The sequence below is a fragment of the Etheostoma cragini genome, chromosome 4 (genome assembly GCF_013103735.1).
Source record: "Etheostoma cragini isolate CJK2018 chromosome 4, CSU_Ecrag_1.0, whole genome shotgun sequence".
Taxonomy (NCBI): domain Eukaryota; kingdom Metazoa; phylum Chordata; class Actinopteri; order Perciformes; family Percidae; genus Etheostoma; species Etheostoma cragini.
The window spans coordinates 13,681,107-13,700,591 of NC_048410.1; the positions used below are offsets into that span (position 1 = coordinate 13,681,107).

Sequence of the window (19,485 nt, forward strand, 5' to 3'; positions counted from 1 at the left end):
TGTCAGCAAGTTCACAAGGTGAAGTGGATAAAAGGGGGTGCTCATACAAAAGTGCAGGGGGAATCATTTTCAGGGGAATGCAAGATGGCTTAAAGCAACAGAACTTCAGCCATTAAGGTGCTCTGGAAATACAACAATGCAAAAGCGCGTTAGACACTTGGTTTGGACACTATAGGCCACACTAGGATTTATTTAAAAAATATAACATCAGACTTCTTTAGGGATTAAAAAAAAAGTGGTGTTCTCACAGTTCACCAACATTTATCAATGTGATTTCATGACAAACTATACACCCTGACTGAGACTAGACTAGAATATACATTTGTCAACTTGCTATACTGTACTGTGGCAGACAACCCATCTTAGGATTTTCGTTTGATTTTTGTATCAGTGTAACAAATACCCTGATTTGTGAGATATTTAATTTGCATGATTACCCAGTATACGGACATCCCTGTCTGCTTGTTTTATCCATATTACACGTTTCAGAATTGATTATCCAGAAATGTTAGTATGAAAGCATAAATATTAATTTCTTAGACATTTATTTGTCTAATTGGGGGTCCACTTGCATTGTCACCTTATAAAGTTATTGTGGAAAGCGTGTTGGCAAACCGTTTTTACTGAGCAACGTTAGCTTCTCCTCTGGTAACACCTGGCGCTTTAGCTGTGAAGTGCTTAACTATGTTCACCAGCTAGTCACTAACTTTGTTTGTCTGTGGTTTGGTTCCTGGGCAGGCTGTATACAGTTGGTTTATCATAGTGTTTTTACTAAAAATAGCGTCCTCCTGAGGCTGGAAATGACGGAGATGAGAGTGGGGAGAGTCAATCTGATCCACTGTCAGTCCAAAACACTCTCAGTCTCTCAGTTGCTCATTACGCAGTTCAATTTCTCATCTCGTGAAACACCCAAAGTGAAGTGCTGGGATGATGAAATAAAAATGTGGATGGCTCTGAGATATACATGGTCACACAGTTACAAACATGATACTGTTTGTATGCTAGCATGTCAATTTCGCTCCGTTGCCAGTAAGTGTAAATTCAGATTGGATATCATAAATGTGCTTGCAAGTGTAGTTTCTTGGAGATGGAAAAGTCTTAGAGGGAGGCTCATGAGATGAGGCTTGAGTTGAGACTGACACATGGTCCAATGTTGAGTAAATGTCAGCCTTATTCTGACATGCTATAAGACCTGTGAAGAAGCTATACTCTGTCTTGTGCATTTTACAACTTACCCTAAAGAAAATTGTAGATAAATGAGGTGTTACGCACAGGCTATCAAAGCCATATCCAAAGTTGAATGACAGTATGTGAAGTGCTCCTGTGTAAATGAGACAGTTAGTTAAAAAACCCAAGTGTTTATAGCTAGCAGTAAAAGTAGTAACAGCACTGTCCTTGTCAGATTTGGCATGTTGTGACACTTCTGCAAGAGATGTTAACTCATATTCGGGTTCAATTTGAGGCAGACACCTTCACTTTTATGTACTTTGCATAATATGGTCACACACACATACACACACAAAAACCTTCTGGCAACATGCCACACAGGGGTCAGGTTAAGGGACAGTGGGGAAGGACAGCAAACTGGAGCAGTAAGCAAATTTCACCAGGGGGATACAGTTACACACGCACACACACACACACACACACACACACACACACACACTGATTCCTTTCGCCCTCTGGGTCGCGCTTCTCTCTCCAAAACACTCTCTCTCCCTCTCTGCCATAACATTTTTACAAGAACACTCACAAACACATCCAGCAGAGAAAAGCAGTCTCCATTCTTCTTGACATAAGGAGCTGTTTGGGCTGAATTAACCACTTATTCAACCAGATAATTAAGGTAATCATTTGTCTCAGATAATTAATAGTCCACAAGTAGCTACTAGTAATACGACTCCTTGTACATTGAGGCAGGGGATTTCTGTCCTCAGAAGGTCAAAGAAGAAAATCAAACAAATACATTTCTGTAAGAGAATACAGATGAATATTCAATAAAGTATTGTCAGCTAAATGTACTTAAAAGTACCAAAAGTAAAGTTTAGTATTTGGCAATTATTACTGATGTGTAAACATGCAAGCACGATTGATGTTCATCTTTACTTTACATACTGCTGGGCTACTTAACATGTTCATATGTTTTGTATGTAAAATATTCTGCTGATCAACTAGTAACTATAACTGTCAGAAAAAAATGAAAAGTGTAAAAACATTTCATTCTGAAATGTAGGGAAGTAGAAGTATAAAGTATAAGCAAAGTACAAGTAATTTAAATGTACACTTGAATACAGTATTGATTAAACTGGCATTGTCCACAGTTTTCTTTTGCGACCCGTGGTCCCACTGTACAGATGTTTGTTTTTTTACATTGTGGGGGGTTCAACATTTGTGGTTGATTCTAGACCCACCCATGTGTCTCATTATCTATAGAGGCATTAACAAACAAACTCAAAAGTGAAATTGATCAAGCAATAACATTGCTTTTTGGCGCTGCCTTTGAAGATTTAATCTTTCAGATATTTTTGATTAATCCTTTTTCATGTCCTTTCATGGTAAATAATTACAGAATTTGATACATTTGCTCGCTGGATAGAGGACAGTATGTACATTTCTGATAGAGCCAAGTCCCCAGGTACCTTCATTAGCCTGATTATTCTGATCCAAACACACTCCATCAACCAGTTTACATGCAAATAGGTTAATTTTATTCCCACTCCTTACTCTGCCGGCACGCTGTGTTTTAAAGATGAGATCTCAGCAAATGTTTTCTGTTTCATTCAGTCTCTGCCTTGTGCACAATTACTGTAAAATGTTACATTTGTACACTAAATAGGCTGTTAGGTTTTCCCAGCATGTTGTGTCTATCAGATGACTGATCTTCAATCACTCATCAAGTGCAGAACGGCTAAGCAGTGAAGGCCTGAGTCAGACATCACAGTTACAGCAGGTTGTCCACTGGGGACACCTAGTGGCCCACTACTCATCTCTCATCCAATTTAGGATTTTGTTTCAGCAACACAACGTTCACCACTTGGTGGCAGTGCAATTCTACTCTTCTCATTTAAGTGTTAGTACTAACAAATATTTGTCATGATGGCCAAAGGCTGAAAGGACTCCTCATGGGCATAGACAGAACAGGATACTACTTTTTTCTGAACTTTATTTGAATTTAAATTGAATTTAGACTTTTATCGGTGCCTGAGTGAGTCTTTAGCACCATCATGCTTTGTTGGGTATCAAGAGCACAATAGCTGCATGCTGTTGTGCCGCAGTAGAGATGATGAGCTGCTGCCCAGACTGCCCCTCTCCCCTCTGGATTAGTGAGTTAATGCAACCATTCAGTCACTGAGCTCCGATCAGCTGCTTAATACTGTTTCATCCCAAATAAGACAACCATGCACACAGGATGTGTGTTGTTTGTTTGATAAGCACATATTGCACACACATAAACATATCTACTATATCAAACACGCACGAGTGGGTGACTGATCTTTAATGTAATATCTACATTGCCCATCATCAGCAACCATTCATCCAATGTTTCAGAGGCACATTCTGTTTACTATTCTGATATCATTGTGAAAAATTAACTAGAAAAACATGTGAGAACCCTTTTTCAATAATGTAAGCACGTAATGCAATCTGAAAACAGCCGCCCTAGTTAAAAAAATAATGCAACTGATCTCAGCTGGTATTCTGTCTACAATGGAGTGCAATGGAAATTTCAAAGTGACCCCAAACTTTTGACCAGTAGTGTATACTGTATACATACGCATATATAAAATTTAGTTGACTTGCAGATATTATTTAGGCAGTAGAAAGCTGCAATATAAACCAAAATGTAGTAATGCTTTGTTTTTACAGGTTTGCAATTCCCAAGAATTTTCTAGAACCTTAGCAGAGTTAAAGATTATACGAAACATATTAATTTCCTTGATAGAACTGCTCTACTTAAATCCAAGTAAATACAAATGTATTATTGAAAACTTCATTTTCAATACATGTTGAATTGATTGCATGGCTGTAGACAAATTTAACATATGGGTATACTCAACTGACCTGTGCACTGACTTAAAGACTTGGTTACATTTGCAAAAAATTATTTGGAATTGTGTTATTATTTATTATTACTTACTTTTATGATTAGTACAACATTACCAGGAAACTATTAAAAAATTGCTGACCTGTGAAATCAGACATCATCAAAATGTTCCTTTAATCATGAAAGTTGAGCTTAAAAATGTCTTTTACAGAAATGTCTGAGAAAGTAGTAGCACAGAAAACATCTCTGCTTTAGCCATGGGCTCATTTAGGTCATCTAGAATCACTGGAACAACAGACAAACACTGGAAGGTTTCAGTGAGCTTGACCCTACACACACACACACACACACACACACACACACACACACACACACACACACACACACACACACACACACACACACACACATACCCACATATAGTAGTATACACATAGGCTTATACTAATCCTTGTGAAAACAAAGTGATATATTTCTCCCAGCGCAGGTCAAGCGTGGGATGTTCATCAGTGTGTTTATCAGGATTATAAGCATTTCATCCATAATATAACCCCCAACATCATACTTACGCACCGTTTTTAAATAGAAAGCTGCGGTGAAACAAAGAGGACGATGAGTAGACCAGCAAAAAGATGATTCAACTGGCGACCATGACTGTTTCAGACCATTCCCACCAGTGAGCCATGACCCACTCTGCCCTTATGACCCCCTCTAGCTGACCTCTCAGTGGGTGGCCCTCACACTGACCAGCCTGCACCATGAACAAACAGAAGTGGCTGTTCTTTGATCAGATCTTTGTTATTTTTTTACATTGTCTTCTTTACTTTGACAGTTCATTTTAGGCCGATATTTTTCTACTCAGTCAGTTGTTCTTTTGTGCTTATTTCCACCTGTTTTAATTTAATGTTTCTCCATTTCTTTTTAATCCTCGCATTCACTCCTGCTTCTCCTTTAAAAAAATCAAAGTCAGGTAACCATGTACATCTTGATATAGATATTACAAATATGTACGTTCCTGAATGTATGAAAGGTCAACGATATACATGTACAAATATGTGAGTGTTAAATTGTGGCCTGAGAGAATGTCAGGACAGGATTATGCCGTCACAGTGTCAGTGAAGAAGAAACTCTGCATGTCCAGGCAGCCATGTTAATCATAAATCTTTATCTTACAATCCTGCCTCGCACATCCCGCCTTTCATTAAAAGACGTCCAAAGGATTAGTGAAGCTAAACCACTGAGATGTGGGGAGAAAAATGAGAAATAAAGTCACAGCTAAACAGGATCCCTCGCTCTGCTGATGGTGATGCTGAATTAATGGTGTCATGAGACAAAAAAAAGGAAGACTATCTATCTATCCATCCGGCTGTCTGTCAAAACACACAAAATGCAAAGACTAATTGATTTTTGTATATTTTAATAACATCAAATTTTCCAAAAGACAACAAAAGTGAAAAAAGCTAAAGAAAAATGACATGGTATCCTATGCAAGTTTGTTGGAAATTACATATTCATTTAGATAATATTAACCTGAGAATGACGTTTTTGGTTCTTCACCTTGATCCGTGTTTAATGTACCTTCTGTAGACGAAGGTTGCAAAGATAAGCTACATAGTGCTATGAAAGCTAACTCTGAAATATGTTTTGAGTGCAAAACATGAAATACAGTAATAAACAACAAAAGAGAAGGACACAAAAGTAATATAAGAGTTGAACTATCAGTCTAAGTAGCAAACAAAAAGAAGCCTTCACCACAATTATGTACAAAAGGAAAAACAGATACACACATCCACATCAGAACAAACCATATACACTGTATTAAATTAGAGAATAAATAAAAAATAGTTTAAATTTATGTAGAATATCTGATGTTACCAAAGCTAAATTAGAAGTGATCATATCAGAGTAACAGGACATCTGTTCAAAAGAGCCAAAGCAACATTTCCTGTTAGGACCCCTAGGTCCTTAAATTATTTGGTAATCGGTGTTTTAAGAAAATATATTGGTTTAAGAATTTTCTAATTTTAACAATGTCCAGCAGTGCACAACACATGTAAACAACCCGCTTTTATTCTACAGTTTCTCTACGAGCAGACTGTCTTCTTAGAGAGACCGGTCCTTCAGTCAGTGACAGTCCATGTTCATGAAGGATTAAAGCGTGAACACGATCACTCAGGTTTATTGATAGCTGAATCGGAATTGACCCTCCTGATCCATCTTAGTCTCTGTAGACGGAAGTTATCTGTCGGAGGGGCATGTGCTGTGGATGGTAGGAGTCGTATGGCCCTTCTAAGTGCACGTCATAGCTGGTCTGAGTCTGATACAGGCCCTGGTCCACAGGGGAGGGGGAGTAGTGGTGTGGGGGTCGGTAGTGGGGTGAAGGCTCCTGTTTGGGCACCAGGTTACTGCTGATGCTCAGAGGTGGTGTAGGGGGGCCGTCGTATGGAGGGGTGCCCACACCGCCGCCATTATACTCATTTGGCGAGTGATTCTCGTACACTCCTCCTTTCATCGCCCTCAGGTGAAGCAGGTGAGCAGAGTCAAAAGTGCCATATGGTGGACTTGGCAGGCCCGGGGAGGAATAGCTTACCATGCCACTGAGAGGAGCAGGTGCTGCCAGCACTCTGTGTCTGTCCTCAGGCCTCATCCCGGCACCAGAAACTGGTCCGAGCTGCAAGCAGCCAGCCACCAGGTTGCTGGTGGGCTGTGAGAGCCCCTTACACAGTGTCTCCATGAAGGCCCTGCTCTCTGTGGAAAGACCCCCCTCTAGGGCCTCAGACAGAGCGCAGATGTAGTTGCGGGCCAGCCGTAATGTCTCGATCTTGGACAGTTTCTGTGTTTTGGAGTGACATGGCATGATGGTGCGCAGGTTTTCCAGTGCATCATTTAGACCGTGCATACGTGAACGCTCCCTGGCGTTAGCCTTTACACGCCTCACACGGAATCGCTCTTGCCGGGCCTTTGTCATTCGCTTTTTCTTGGGCCCGCGTCGTTTGGACTCGTTTTCATCCTCTTGTGCCTCCTCTTCCTCTTCGTCCTCCTCGTCTTCCTGTGCATCCTCACTCCCCATGTCCCTGTCCTGTTGGTTTACTCCACCTGCTCTGTAGTGGTGTGATGAGACTGATGCATCTCCATCAGGTGAGCTCATGTCTCCGTCCATCCACTGCAGGGGGCTGACGACCTCTTCTCCCTCGCCTTGTCTCACATATGGCTTAATCATCATAGTACTCTAGGAACAAGAAATCATCTTTGTCAAACACGTGCTAAAAAATTTTTTTTCAATCATTACTACATGTGCAACCACAGCAGAATAATCACAGTGTTTAAAAGTAACTATTTACTGCAAGTAATATGAAACTCAATATTGCACTCAAGTACAACTTTGAGGTATTTCCACTTTTGCTTAGGCTAAGTATTTCTATGTTGTGCTACTCCACTACTTAACAGAGGACTGTATTGTTCTTTTACTCTCCTACTAGTTACTTTGTATACTTTAATTTGACATGCAAAATGAGAAGTTTATAAAATGTGTATTGTTTTACAGAGTATAAAAAAACTAAACCAGCCACAACCAAATAACCATATGTAAATATTGCATCCATGCTTTTACTTAAATAAAGTATCTGAATACTTTGTCCACCTTCACAGTGTCATGCTCTTGGCAGTACGTAATGAGACTTTGATTAGGTAGTCAACTATCTGAATTTTAGGCTTACACCAGGCTAAAGGATTGGTAATATTCAGGTAGCTGTGAATAAATCAGTTTCACTGAATACATGTAGTTTCTCTTCCCATGCGTGTTAGTGATTATGAATCATTATTAAGTATTAAGGCAAAGGCTCAAGACTGAAGCTACAGCTGTAAAGATACTGAGGTCAAATTTTTATTTTAGCACAAACACGATATTCACATACTACAATGAAAACCTTACACACAGTGGGTATTTTGTAGGTTTTATATATTTTAGTATTTTAAGACAGCCTAAATGTGATTACTTTGAAACATATAGGATTCTGTATTTCTAGGCCTTCATGTCATATTAAAATTTACAGTAAATATTATTTAACAGTTAACCGCACAAAAGTTTATTTCAAGTCTAAATAACAGGAACATTAAGAATTCTTCTTTTGGTGACTGGTCACATCTTTTCTGAGGAATTTAAGAGATGCCTCAGGGGGGACTTTGGTATTTCAAAAGGCTACAGTCCTGTAAAGGATGTAACCGGCCTGGAACCAGTGAGCACACGTTTTGATTCATCATTGCTAACCAATAGTAGACTAATAACTATTTTTTAAACCCTGTCTGTCAGCAGTCCTCAACATTTTTTAGTGTTAAAGTTTAGTTCACCCTTGTCGCGCACTCCTCCACCACAGGTGGGCTAACTGATTGACTGACACAGTGAAGAGATAACCTAAACAATAACTTTGTGATAAGTGACGTCTATTTGAATTTGTATAAATGCATTATCTATTTTTATTCTTTCCACCCCCCTCTCTCAGGGTAATCCCGTTCAACTTGTCAACTGGTAATGCCCCGCCGAGATAAAGTCACTGACAGGATTTATCTGGGCCATCGCAGGATTTTCTCCGCGGATGAAGCGACGACCAGGGATTAAATGAAAGATCGACGTCCCAGATCAGTGACAGGCGACTCAGATTGAATTGAAATCAGACATTTCCAAACGCAGAAATATGAATGCCTCGCACAGTGCGTGTTGAGCTGCTATTAGGTTAATGTCGATTGAAGTAGGCTATAAGAAAAAGCATTTAGGTTATATAGCCAATGCTACATATTTTTCTATTAGACGTAGACTATTGATTGCTCCTTGAATTGGTGTTTTAGTTGGAAAACCTTGCGAGTCCTACACATTCTTCCAGGCTGAATTGCTTAAATAGGCAAATTGATAAACATAGCCTACCAGTGCTGATGTGTCCCGGGACCTCCTCAGGAAGTTTGATCGATGGTATTTGTCTTCACAGTCTGGCCTTTCAGTCCACTGTCAAATAGTGGTGAAGTGTCTCTTGGTGTGGGTCACTCTGCGGGGGCTCTGGGTTTTAACCTCCACGTTAAAGCTCCTCCCACCACTCCCATCCAATTCCTGTTGACGCGCTTGAGCTCGCGCGTGGCCGGCCCGTGGCTCGAGCCCCCTGGAGCTCCACTCGTCGACTTGCGCGCGCGCGTGTGTGTGTGTGTGGAGGGTCAGGGAGATGTGCATAAGCTCACTGAAACTTTCCAGACAGCAGGAGAGGCCCAGGCCTTTGTTGCTTCGCGAGGGCGGCCGCCAAATCCGCAGTCGTTTGCATTGAACGGAGGAGAGACGCGCTCAGGCGGCTGAGCCTAACTGTATGTGACAGCTTGAAGTTGCGTGTGAGCAGGTGTTTGCTCCATCCCCTCATCCAGCCATCCATCCCTCAGCACTGCGGAGACAGGATTTTGAACAAGTTCATTTTACCCAAGAGGCAGCTCTGACCAGACGGGGTATTGGTCACATAAGGTGTGCAATTACAGCATCTCTGACTCTCTTAATGGCCTCCTCTCTCTGCAGCATATAGGTCCGTGCCTTCTGCAGCTTAAACCATAACCCACATTCAATGTTCTATGAGGACTTCTAGCAAGTACTCACATCCTTTACTTGAGTACAATTTCAAATATAAAACGTGAATAAAAAGGTTCTACATTAAGTAAAAGCACCATCATAAGCAGCCTATCTAAAGTAAAAGTAGCCTATACGTATTGCTCGCTTTTATACTGTAATGTTACTATGGAGGATTTTAATGATCATTGATATTTTTATGCAGCATTTAAAAGTTGCAACTATTCAAGGGGAGGTTTTTTTACAGCTTTAAACTACATACTGTCTCATAATATTTTATATGGGCTACTGAGCTTAAAGTCGGTATGTCTGAATCTGCAAAGTAATGGGCTATACAACACACCACACTGAACCCTTTAGTATATGATTATTTTTTAACACTAAATATGGTTGTGGCCAAATATGGTTGTAGTAAAAGTGTAATAGCCTATGTATCTCTGAAAAATAGAAGAGTAGAAGTTTATAGTAACTTAAAATGTAAATACTCAAGTTAAATGAGTACTCCATTGAGTTAGCATTGCACTAATATTGCCTGACTATAATAGACAGTTTAAAAAAGTGTCTATATGATTAAGCAGAAGCAGAAGTATATTTCAAACATTCTTCTTCCTTGTCAAAACCTGATGCAATACCTTCAATGAAACTCAATCCCTGACACATCAGTGAGAGATTTGTTTATTATGCTCGCAGCGGCTAATATGTCCTCAAGCGTAGATTAAGGGCATGCCACAGAGGTAAGATCACTTCTTTCCAACTCCACAACCCCAGATTTCTTAACCGTTTCAAACTTGTAGTCTTCAGCACCAACCAACACCGTCTCAAGTGACATCACTTGAGGCAATTTATCAGACTTCACACAGCTCGCTCTGCAGCCACAAAAAATGCTTTATACAACTTTTTTCATATATGCAGGAATAAATACTTACAACAAATAATAAAAGACTTGTAAACAGACTTTGATGTCTGCAAACAACACAGTTCCCCTTCATTTACAAGTGTCTCAAAATACTTAAGGGTAGTACTTTGTAGTTACATTCCACCACTGGTATTTTTCAACAGGCCGAAGGCTGTATGGTGCATGGTGTAAGTTTTTAGATTTTCTTTTATTATCCTATAAGTAAAAATTAAATTAAAAAATAAAATAAAAATGGTGGTGAAATCATCTTTATGTTTTACATATGCAGACTATCAAAGATTTACTCGTCAAAGGCTTTAAAGGATTCTCAGATAACTTGATCATCAAATCCAACTTTAAACTTGCACATATCGATCAAATCATCAACTCAAATGACAAATTACTCCCTCACAAAAACACAAATTGTATCTAAGGCTTTCCTCTGACCAAGAAAGAAAAAAATCCTGCATTTATGAAGTGATATAAAAGGGACATAATGTATAGAATTGAGGATGATTTTGTCTGAACATCCCTACTTGATGCTTTTGAGTAAAATAATCCTAGGTCCTTCTAAATGTACCTGTTAAGCCACAACCAAAAGGTCAGTGGTAGGACAATATACTGTATATATAACATTTTGGTAACAATCTACACCTGAACCACACTAAAGTTCTGTGACAAAGACATGACAACAACAGGATATCGTGTTGACCCTCATCATCATTGATTGGGGAACAGAGAAGCAGATAATTTGCATGATTCTGAAACCGAGTCCCACATGCTCTAACAGAAAGGCTCGAGGTATGTTACAAGGTAATCTGCACAACCAAACTATGCGCTTCTCATTCCCCATTCATTCCCAGTCCGACTACCTTCCCCACTGCTCATCCCCGTGGGTCTTTGCCTCTCCTATTCCACACCTGCAGCCTGAAATGGGAATAGCAGTGTCGGGACTCTTGCATCCCCAGAGTGGGACTAGCAGGGGAATATAATAGCTGAGGCCTTGTGTCCCCATTGCATACACTCCTAACACTGTTTATGTTAGTAACATACATTAGAATTTGTGTTTCATTTTGTTTGAGGGGTATGAGTTGTATCTCAACTTGTTAAAATTATTTGTCAGGACAAAACAGCTCTTGTTCCTTTATCTTTTTTCTTTTCAGTTTGACCCACTTACTGTATCTCACCCAGTCTTTATGTTCCACAAGTGGTGCCCAGGGGTAAAAGTGTATGTGTGCCACAATGTCCCCAGGTCTCTCAGTGTTGACCGCACATGATGAAGTCCTGCTCCAGATGGCCTTCTCTTAAACTCAGGCCTTCTCTGGCTCAGATGCTCATCTATTCTCCACTGGCTGCTCAGCTCGCTCAGCATGTTCACATTGCTCAGAGCACACTGCCTCACCTATTCGAGGTATGTTCATGAGATGGGAATTGAGTCGATTATAATGAAAAATATGACGGACAGATACAACTTCACTCCAGTAGACACACAAACATGACCTTACCATGAATCCCCCGTGTATCTGTTTGTGACAGTGGGGGAAAATGGGCTTTGTCCATCTGTCATACTGGAAGTCCTCTGAGAGATGCCAACGTCACAGCATGAGGATTATGTGCATGTTAGTGTGTAGTATTGTGTGTATGTGTGTGTGTGTGTGTGTGTGTGTGTGTGTGTGTATGTGTGTGTGTGTGTGTGTGTCTGTGTGTGTGTGTGTTTGTATAGTTCATGTTTATGGACGTGGATGGATTGCATATGCAGCAATCAAAATCCCTTTTCCTCCTACCATATCAGCAGCTTTGAGAAGGTCAGTTTAGTGGATCAAGATTGTATCTCTCACTCTGCATACGTCTGAATCCACTTCAAATGACAATATGGTCATCAAATTGTTCGGAAAGCACACAAAAAACTCCAGAGAATGAATGTTGTTCTGTATTTCATGGTCCCCAATCAACTTTAGAAATGGCCGGCATCTAAGCCAGAACTTGAACCTCCCTCCAGGCCAGCATCGACCCTGGGGAGGCAGGGTTGATGTTGACCATGTGTCCTCCAACTAACCATCTTATTGATGGACCCCACTACAGGGTAAAACAGACACCCCCCTCTGCCTGGACCCCTAAACCCCCTTAACCCTTCCCTAAACCCTCGGTTGGCCCCCTGTTGTGCGTGCTCATTGGCTGACCGCCTTCAGGCGTCCCTTTTCCACGGGTCCATTGTCTGGCCCCATAAGCAGCTTTGTTTCTGCATGTGCAGCTGGGCTGGCCCGCGCAGCCATTAGCCACAACACGCTAAAGGGAGAGCGGGATAATATAATTACAAAACAAAAGTCAGGTGGCTCACGAGATCTGCCAGGAGAAGCCCATTTGGGGAGATGCGAGGACACGCTGGCGGGTGGCCAGCTATAATTCGATTATGAAGTTGTGTGAGTGACAAAAGAAACAATTGAATCTTTTTTTCTTTGCCCCACTGTGGTTTAAGTTGATTCAACCGGGGCTAAAGAAGGCAGTGTGAAAAGATAGAAGATTTACTCTTCTAATTTCTAGAGTCATCAGCTCGGAAAATGTAATATGCTCTGACAGATATAGAGAGATAGAGAAATTCTTCCCTGGGCTAACTTTATTGTTGCTGCAACATTTTGACTGCATGTGAGGCCTAAGACAGATGAATTGCTGAAGGCTGCAGTTTTCCTGCGAACTGACTGGTCTTGTGCTCTTGTTTTGCATGAATGCACACAGACTGGTGGACAATGGGATCAGTGGCAGATCCATCTCCTGTAATACTTTCTTCAAACAGGGCTGCAAGTGTGTCCCCTGTTCTGTCGGCAGACCAGGATTTATCCTGTTAGTCACCCTAGATGAGTGAAAGAGTAAAATCAACCCCCATCCCAGCTGGACACACACACACACACACACACACAGACACACACACACACACACACACACACACACACAAAGCTTAATGGACAGCTGATAAGAACAGGTTTAGCTGGTGGCTACTGTTTGAAGCAGGTCAAGCAGAACATGATCTGTTAATGTCTTTTTGTTTCTATAGTTCATACTGCAAAAGACTGCATTTTGTTTTTTGTTTTGCTGTTTTATAGGACAATAAGCAATTGTGTCAGATGCACACATGCTCTTACTACTAAAGGGTTGGTGTCAGTATTGTGCCTCTCAGGGTGTGTAAACGCCCATTTCTTGCCCCATTAGGCACAGTTTGATCATGCCCTTGGGAGAAGACCGCATTCTCTTGGTCTGTAAGACTGTTGATGAGAGGTTACACTGCAGATTAATTGACTGTCTGGTTTACTGTTTTATTTATGCAAGTAGATATGCATGTGTCAGAGTGGGCCACTTCTGAAAGAAGCAATGTGCAAAGATATATTCTTTTTCCTTTTATTCCTGCTTTACAGAAACATTTTGGGAATGAAAAAAAGCGGGTTTTTTTCTTTTACATCACCACATGTTTTTTTAAACTTTGAAACTGACATGTTTAATTAAATGTATGAATACCTCTCACTAAGAGAAGTGCTCCTGTTATTATTATTCAATTCATGAGTGTAATGCAACACAAGCACACTCCTCTGTGTGTTGCTTATTATTTAGCAGATAGTGGCTTCAGTTCTAAGGGGTTGCAGGGAAGGCAGATCCAATGTACTTCTTCCCATCACCATAGAAAGAGTTATCCCATGTGTACGTTTGGATAATGAGCTTCTTCCCACCTAGGCTCAGATGACACCTGCGGATGGGAGACGAGAAAAAAATGTCAATCTGAAAGTTTACAAGCAAGGATTTACAAGCAAGAAAACATCATATGAGATGTACTTACTGTTTTCCAGGGCGAGTGATGTAGCAGAGGCTGTATAAGGCAAAGTCAAATTCAGGGCTGCAGCCAATGACTGCAGAGCCAACCTGCTTGTAGTAGCCCTCCCACATGAACTGCATCCCCATGACATCAGGGTAGGTAGCCCACTGAGAGCAGGTGAAGAAAGAAAGAAAGAAAATGAACGGAGTTTTAAACATGTCACAGTTTAAATCAGCATATTGAGGTATTATGTGTGGATGCTTACAGGTCCATCAAAGCTGTGGCTGTAGTAGTTCAGTTGTCCTTTCTTCTCGAGAAGATAAAAGCGAATCCAGTTGTGGAAACCAGACACCTTTCCTCCCTTGACCTCTCCTAATACGGAATGTGTTTCTTAATAATCACAAAGCAAACAATCTGTGGTGTTTGTAAGAAATCTGTTCTGTCCGAACCTGCAAAGATGTGTTCAAAGCCGCTGGAGTCCATCTTGTTGCTGCGGGAGTACAGACCAAACCACATCATCTTCAGGTCCTGAATGAACTCTTCCTCTGATGCGTAGATGCCTTAAAACACAGAATAACATACACTTTAAACAATCTGTGAGGAAGAGACTTAGAAAGAGACACGAGGCAACAATACTGCTTGTGGTAAAAGGTAAACAAGGTACTTTAAAGCACCCATATTATGCTCATTTTCAGGTTCATAATTGTATTTTGAGGTTGTACCAAAATAGGTTTCCATGGTTTAATTGAAAAAACAAAAACAATTTTTTGTTGTACTGCACATTGCTGCATATCCTGTTTTCACTCTGTGTGTTTGGGTCTCTGTTTTACCTACAGAGTGAGACATCTTACTTCTTTTAGCTACAGAGTGAGAATTCTCACTTCTATACTATCTTTGTTGGGAGTCGCACGTGCACAGTAGCTAGGTAAGATCACTTCAGCTAGATAACTCTTTCTTCAACTTTGGTCAGTACAAGGCAGGATTAGCTGGGAGACTTCTTCTAAACAAGGGCACACTTGTGGAATACCTGCAGAACAGGGACATGTAAGCAGTTTTTTTGTAGATTATGGTGAACTAGTGTGTGTTGTAGCAGTGTTTTTCCATTGAGAACGAGCTAGAATGCCAGCTCTATGCCACAGTTAGCCACCTCAACTCGGCTAGTTACGTAGAAAGCCGTGCAGATTTTGAACAGCTCACTTGGAAACTAAAGGCAAGACATATTCAGAAACCCGTATCTCACTCAAAACAGCATGGATAGTTTTTTGTATGCGTTTAGAAGCACCAGAGACACAAAATAACACCCCAAATCCCAGAAAAAGTGATTTGTTCATAATATGGGCAGACCCTGCTAGATTTCTGCAATTTGAGTCACTTCTTCTCTGAGTCATAACTAGGTCTAATCTAAACGCACAGCAATGATAGAAATATTTTTGTATTCAGTGTTACTTAGATTTTCTGAGGATTGAAGTATACATTGAAGTATACATCCTCTTAGAAATTATGGAAAAAAGACACTCCTTATAACTGGAGAACTCTCCAAAGAATCATCACATTTCTAAGTTTTCTTCAGCATCCAATGATCCAGTGATCATTGGATGCTGAAGAAAACTTAGAAATGTGATGATCCAGTGATAGTTGTCTTCACATCCATGTGGACACTGTAAACAGTAACTGCTAATAGCTAATTAGGTTTATATACTTTTAATGGGGCCAGTATTACGAAATGTGAATAAATTGAGGCAAAAATAATTTTCTCAAATTGTAGCCCACAGTTTAGTCACTGTTTCCATTGCAAAATTATACATCTTGTTTGCACCTGTCAAAGCATAATGGGAATTGTAATTTTAAAACTAAGAGCATGATTTTCCCCAAGTAAGATAAAGAATAAGAAGAATGACAAAATGCATTAATTTTAAATTTCTTCATGTTGCACTAAATTTTGGAGGACCCACACTGTCAGACTTTAAATTTCTTTCTTTCTTTCTTTCTTTCTTTCTACTAGAGCTCTTACTGCATTACCAGACCTCTATGTTAGTCATCTTCAACCACTAATACATGTGGTCATAGTTACCTTTTGTGAAGAGAAAAGCAAACAGCTCTCTGCCCAGCTCAGTGTTGGACATGGTCTCCTTGAGGAAGACGTCCTGCTCAGCCAGCTGCTGAGGACTGAAGTCCTCTGTCTGTCCAGTCATCCTGTTATAGTTGTCCAGCAGAGCCAGGAGAGCAGCGTAGGTGGGTCTGGAGAACAGAGCCTCCTCATTCAGGTACTGGAATAAGCTGAAAGCACAAAGACACAAAAAAGTGACACGGAAAAGGATAAATACTGTACATCAAATTAAAAAAGAAAAGAGGAGCCGATCATAGAGTGCTGTGCTAACAACATCATCTTCTCACGGTGCAGCGGAAAGATCGTCTTTGGAGCTCGTCTGAGAGCCTGGCACCAGAGCCTGAGGGTCAATGACCAACTCTGAGGCTGTAGCCTTGTTTGAATCCAGAGCATAGAGTGTCTCAGAGAGAGCCTTGATCTCAGCATCAGTGATCACACTACCTCCACCTCTTCCGTCACCTGCACAACATCACAAATACACACAAACCATGTCTTCATCATATTAGTGTTGTTAGCGTAGAATAGCGATTTATGCATTTCTGTAAGCCTATTACATGTGGCACTACCAGTGGTGGAAAGTTATTAAGTGCATTTACTTAAGCACTTCAATACAGATTTGAGGTACTTTACTTGATTACTTCCATTTTATATTACTTTATGCTTATAATCTACAACAGTACAGAGGAAAAAAAACTACTTTGTATTTCACTACATTTATTTTACATCTCTGAGTTTCTTTTCAGATAAAGATTTTACAAAAATTACAAACAGACTGTATAATCAACAAATCAATCACATAGAAAAAACTGAATACTTTTAACAGATATAATAGATTCTTATATATGTATCCCTACACTATATAAAATAAATAGTTTGACTGAGCTCCACCGTAGGCGGCTAAAACATTAAAATGCTGTTTAAATCAGTAATAATAATGGAAGTCTGGAAGGGGTCTTTCTTCATGATGAGAACTTTTGCTTTTCTACAAGTCCTACATTTTGTTGGTAATACTTCTATATTTAAACTTGAGTAAAATGTTCAAACTAAGACTTGTAATGGAGTACATTGATATTGCTGTATTGCTACTTTTGATTAAGTGAATAATCTGAATACTTCTTCCACAACTGGGTATGAATGTTATAGAAGGGAGCAGGTTAAGTTGAGGGAAGAGCAAATTGAATTTTTTTTTTGCTTTCAGTGTGGTTTAATACCCAACAGCGACACCCGCTGGTCAAATGCTGAAAGAAAATGTAACCAGAGGTTGGACACACGCCATCCGTGATGAAACAAGTGTTCACATCCTTTGGTAATGTGAATGTACCGATACCACAGTGTAAAAATACTCCATTATGAGAAAAAGGTCTTCATTTCCAACACAACTAAAATAAAAGTAAAGGAGTATTATCAACCAAATTTAGTTAAAGTATCAAAAGTAAATTTACTAATTTTGCAAAATTATATTCCCCTGTGATTGATATGTTCATATATATATATTATAATAAATTACATGATTAATACTGAAACATCAGCCTTTTGCTCTTCTAGCTGGTCATGGTGGGGGTAATTTGTACTACTTCATAAACAGTTGGGTAGTTTAATCCAGTGATTCCTAACCTAGTCGTAGGGAACCTACAAAGGGTCACAAAATAAATATGAGGGGTCGTGAGATGATTAATAGGAGAAAAAGAAATATTAAGAATAAGAATAAAAAAAGCAATGTCCTGATACATTTTAGGACTTTTCTCTTTGCTAATAATACTAAGCCTCAAAAAAATGAAACGGTCTGAGAAGCTTAGAGGGAGAATCTCTATCTCTAGATATTTGGTTAAGGAAACAGATTTTCAGTGCAGTACACAGGCAGATTGTTTGACCGCTGACTGTTTAGGGTCAGTGTCCGTGGGAAAGTGACCAGGTGTCATAAGTAGATTAGCTTAACACAAACAGATAGAAGTTAGCTGACTGACAGTGATACACTGCATAGCACGTGAGACAGATACAGTATTGGTGACATGTGGTTGGTAGTAGAGTAAGACCTCTTTCTGTACGGGAAATGCATGATCAGAGCAGCCAGTACTCTCGCTCTGAAATGACCTGTGATTGACGGAAGACTCCTGTCAAGGGCTGACATTTTCTCAAACCTGAATACTAAAGACCCCTTGTATTACAATATGCTGAAAGATTATAATGGAATTTTTGATGCCAAAAATAAAGTACTTATCATTGCTTTCATTGTTAATATTTTAGTACTTTTTTTAATCACGACCATTTGGCCCACTTAATTCTTATTACTTATTTATTGTCTTTATCTCATCTATGGCAGAGGAAATCTTTAAGCTTATTTAAGTGTGGGAAATAAAGATGTCTATTCTGTCCTTTACTTTTTTATTCTATGATTAGTCATGAAATAAGTTTTGTCACTGCGTTTCCACATTTCAGTGTAGTCAGAACAAGTCTCCGTAGCGCTAATAGGACGGGTTACACTGACAGGAGAAACTATTGTCTGTTCCAAATCCCCACTGACCCTGACATGAGTCCAGGGTGTTTGAGAATAAGAACACAACAGATTGGTATCTAAATGAAAATCCTAAATGTAACTGCATGATGTGGTTGTATAAAGCTGTAACACTAGGTTATGGTGAAATAAAAAAATCTCTTACTGCTGTATCCCTGGTAGAAAAGGGTCACCCAAAGTGCAAGGACAGCAAAGGCCTTCATCTTGGCTCAGCTGCAACCTGAAAACAAGGTAAACTGACTGTTAGCTTGGTTCACCTTTTATAGCAAGTTTCATGTGACCAATCCAAACTCAACACTGACATAAACCCTGCCCACACTGTCAGTCAGGATGTCATTCACTACATTGTGATCATGTTTCGTAGATCAAATGTGTCAGGTGTTACATTTTAACTTTTACATTTTTAGCAATTGTTTATAATGGTAATGAGTTAATGTAAATGACCTCTTAACATTTTTTTTTTTTTAAGTGTCTTTCTCTCTCTTCTCTGTGAAACTGCACACCTGCTTAGCACACAGGCGGTGCTTTAATGTT

General features: G+C 39.9%; 2 protein-coding genes across 2 annotated transcripts; both read right to left on the reverse strand.

The window, feature by feature from the left end:
- Window positions 1-5,475: 5,475 nt before the first annotated feature.
- On the reverse strand, window positions 5,476-9,218 carry LOC117943955 (neurogenic differentiation factor 4-like). The gene is made up of 2 exons (XM_034870408.1): window positions 8,964-9,218; window positions 5,476-7,274 (listed from the first exon to the last, which is right to left on the reverse strand). Exon 2 carries the CDS (start codon window positions 7,266-7,268, stop codon window positions 6,264-6,266), a length of 1,005 nt encoding a protein of 334 aa, XP_034726299.1. The 5' UTR covers window positions 7,269-7,274; window positions 8,964-9,218; the 3' UTR covers window positions 5,476-6,263.
- A 4,696-nt stretch (window positions 9,219-13,914) lies between these two features.
- Window positions 13,915-19,114, reverse strand: endou (endonuclease, polyU-specific). Its single transcript, XM_034870556.1, has 8 exons — window positions 19,097-19,114; window positions 18,861-18,981; window positions 16,727-16,898; window positions 16,404-16,609; window positions 14,782-14,892; window positions 14,598-14,704; window positions 14,357-14,499; window positions 13,915-14,266 (listed from the first exon to the last, which is right to left on the reverse strand). Exons 2-8 carry the CDS (start codon window positions 18,868-18,870, stop codon window positions 14,152-14,154), a joined length of 864 nt encoding a protein of 287 aa, XP_034726447.1. The 5' UTR covers window positions 18,871-18,981; window positions 19,097-19,114; the 3' UTR covers window positions 13,915-14,151.
- Window positions 19,115-19,485: the final 371 nt, after the last annotated feature.

Excerpts from the sequence above, each read along its gene's own strand:
- LOC117943955 (XM_034870408.1), bottom strand. The coding sequence starts at position 7,268 with ATGATGATTAAGCCATATGTGAGACAAGGCGAGGGAGAAGAGGTCGTC.
- endou (XM_034870556.1), bottom strand. Across the intron at positions 16,610-16,726 it reads GACGATCTTTCCGCTGCACC|CTTATTCCAGTACCTGAATG; the intron begins GTGAGAAGATGA and ends TTGTGCTTTCAG. Across the intron at positions 14,893-16,403 it reads TGCTTTTCTCTTCACAAAAG|GCATCTACGCATCAGAGGAA; the intron begins GTAACTATGACC and ends CTGTGTTTTAAG.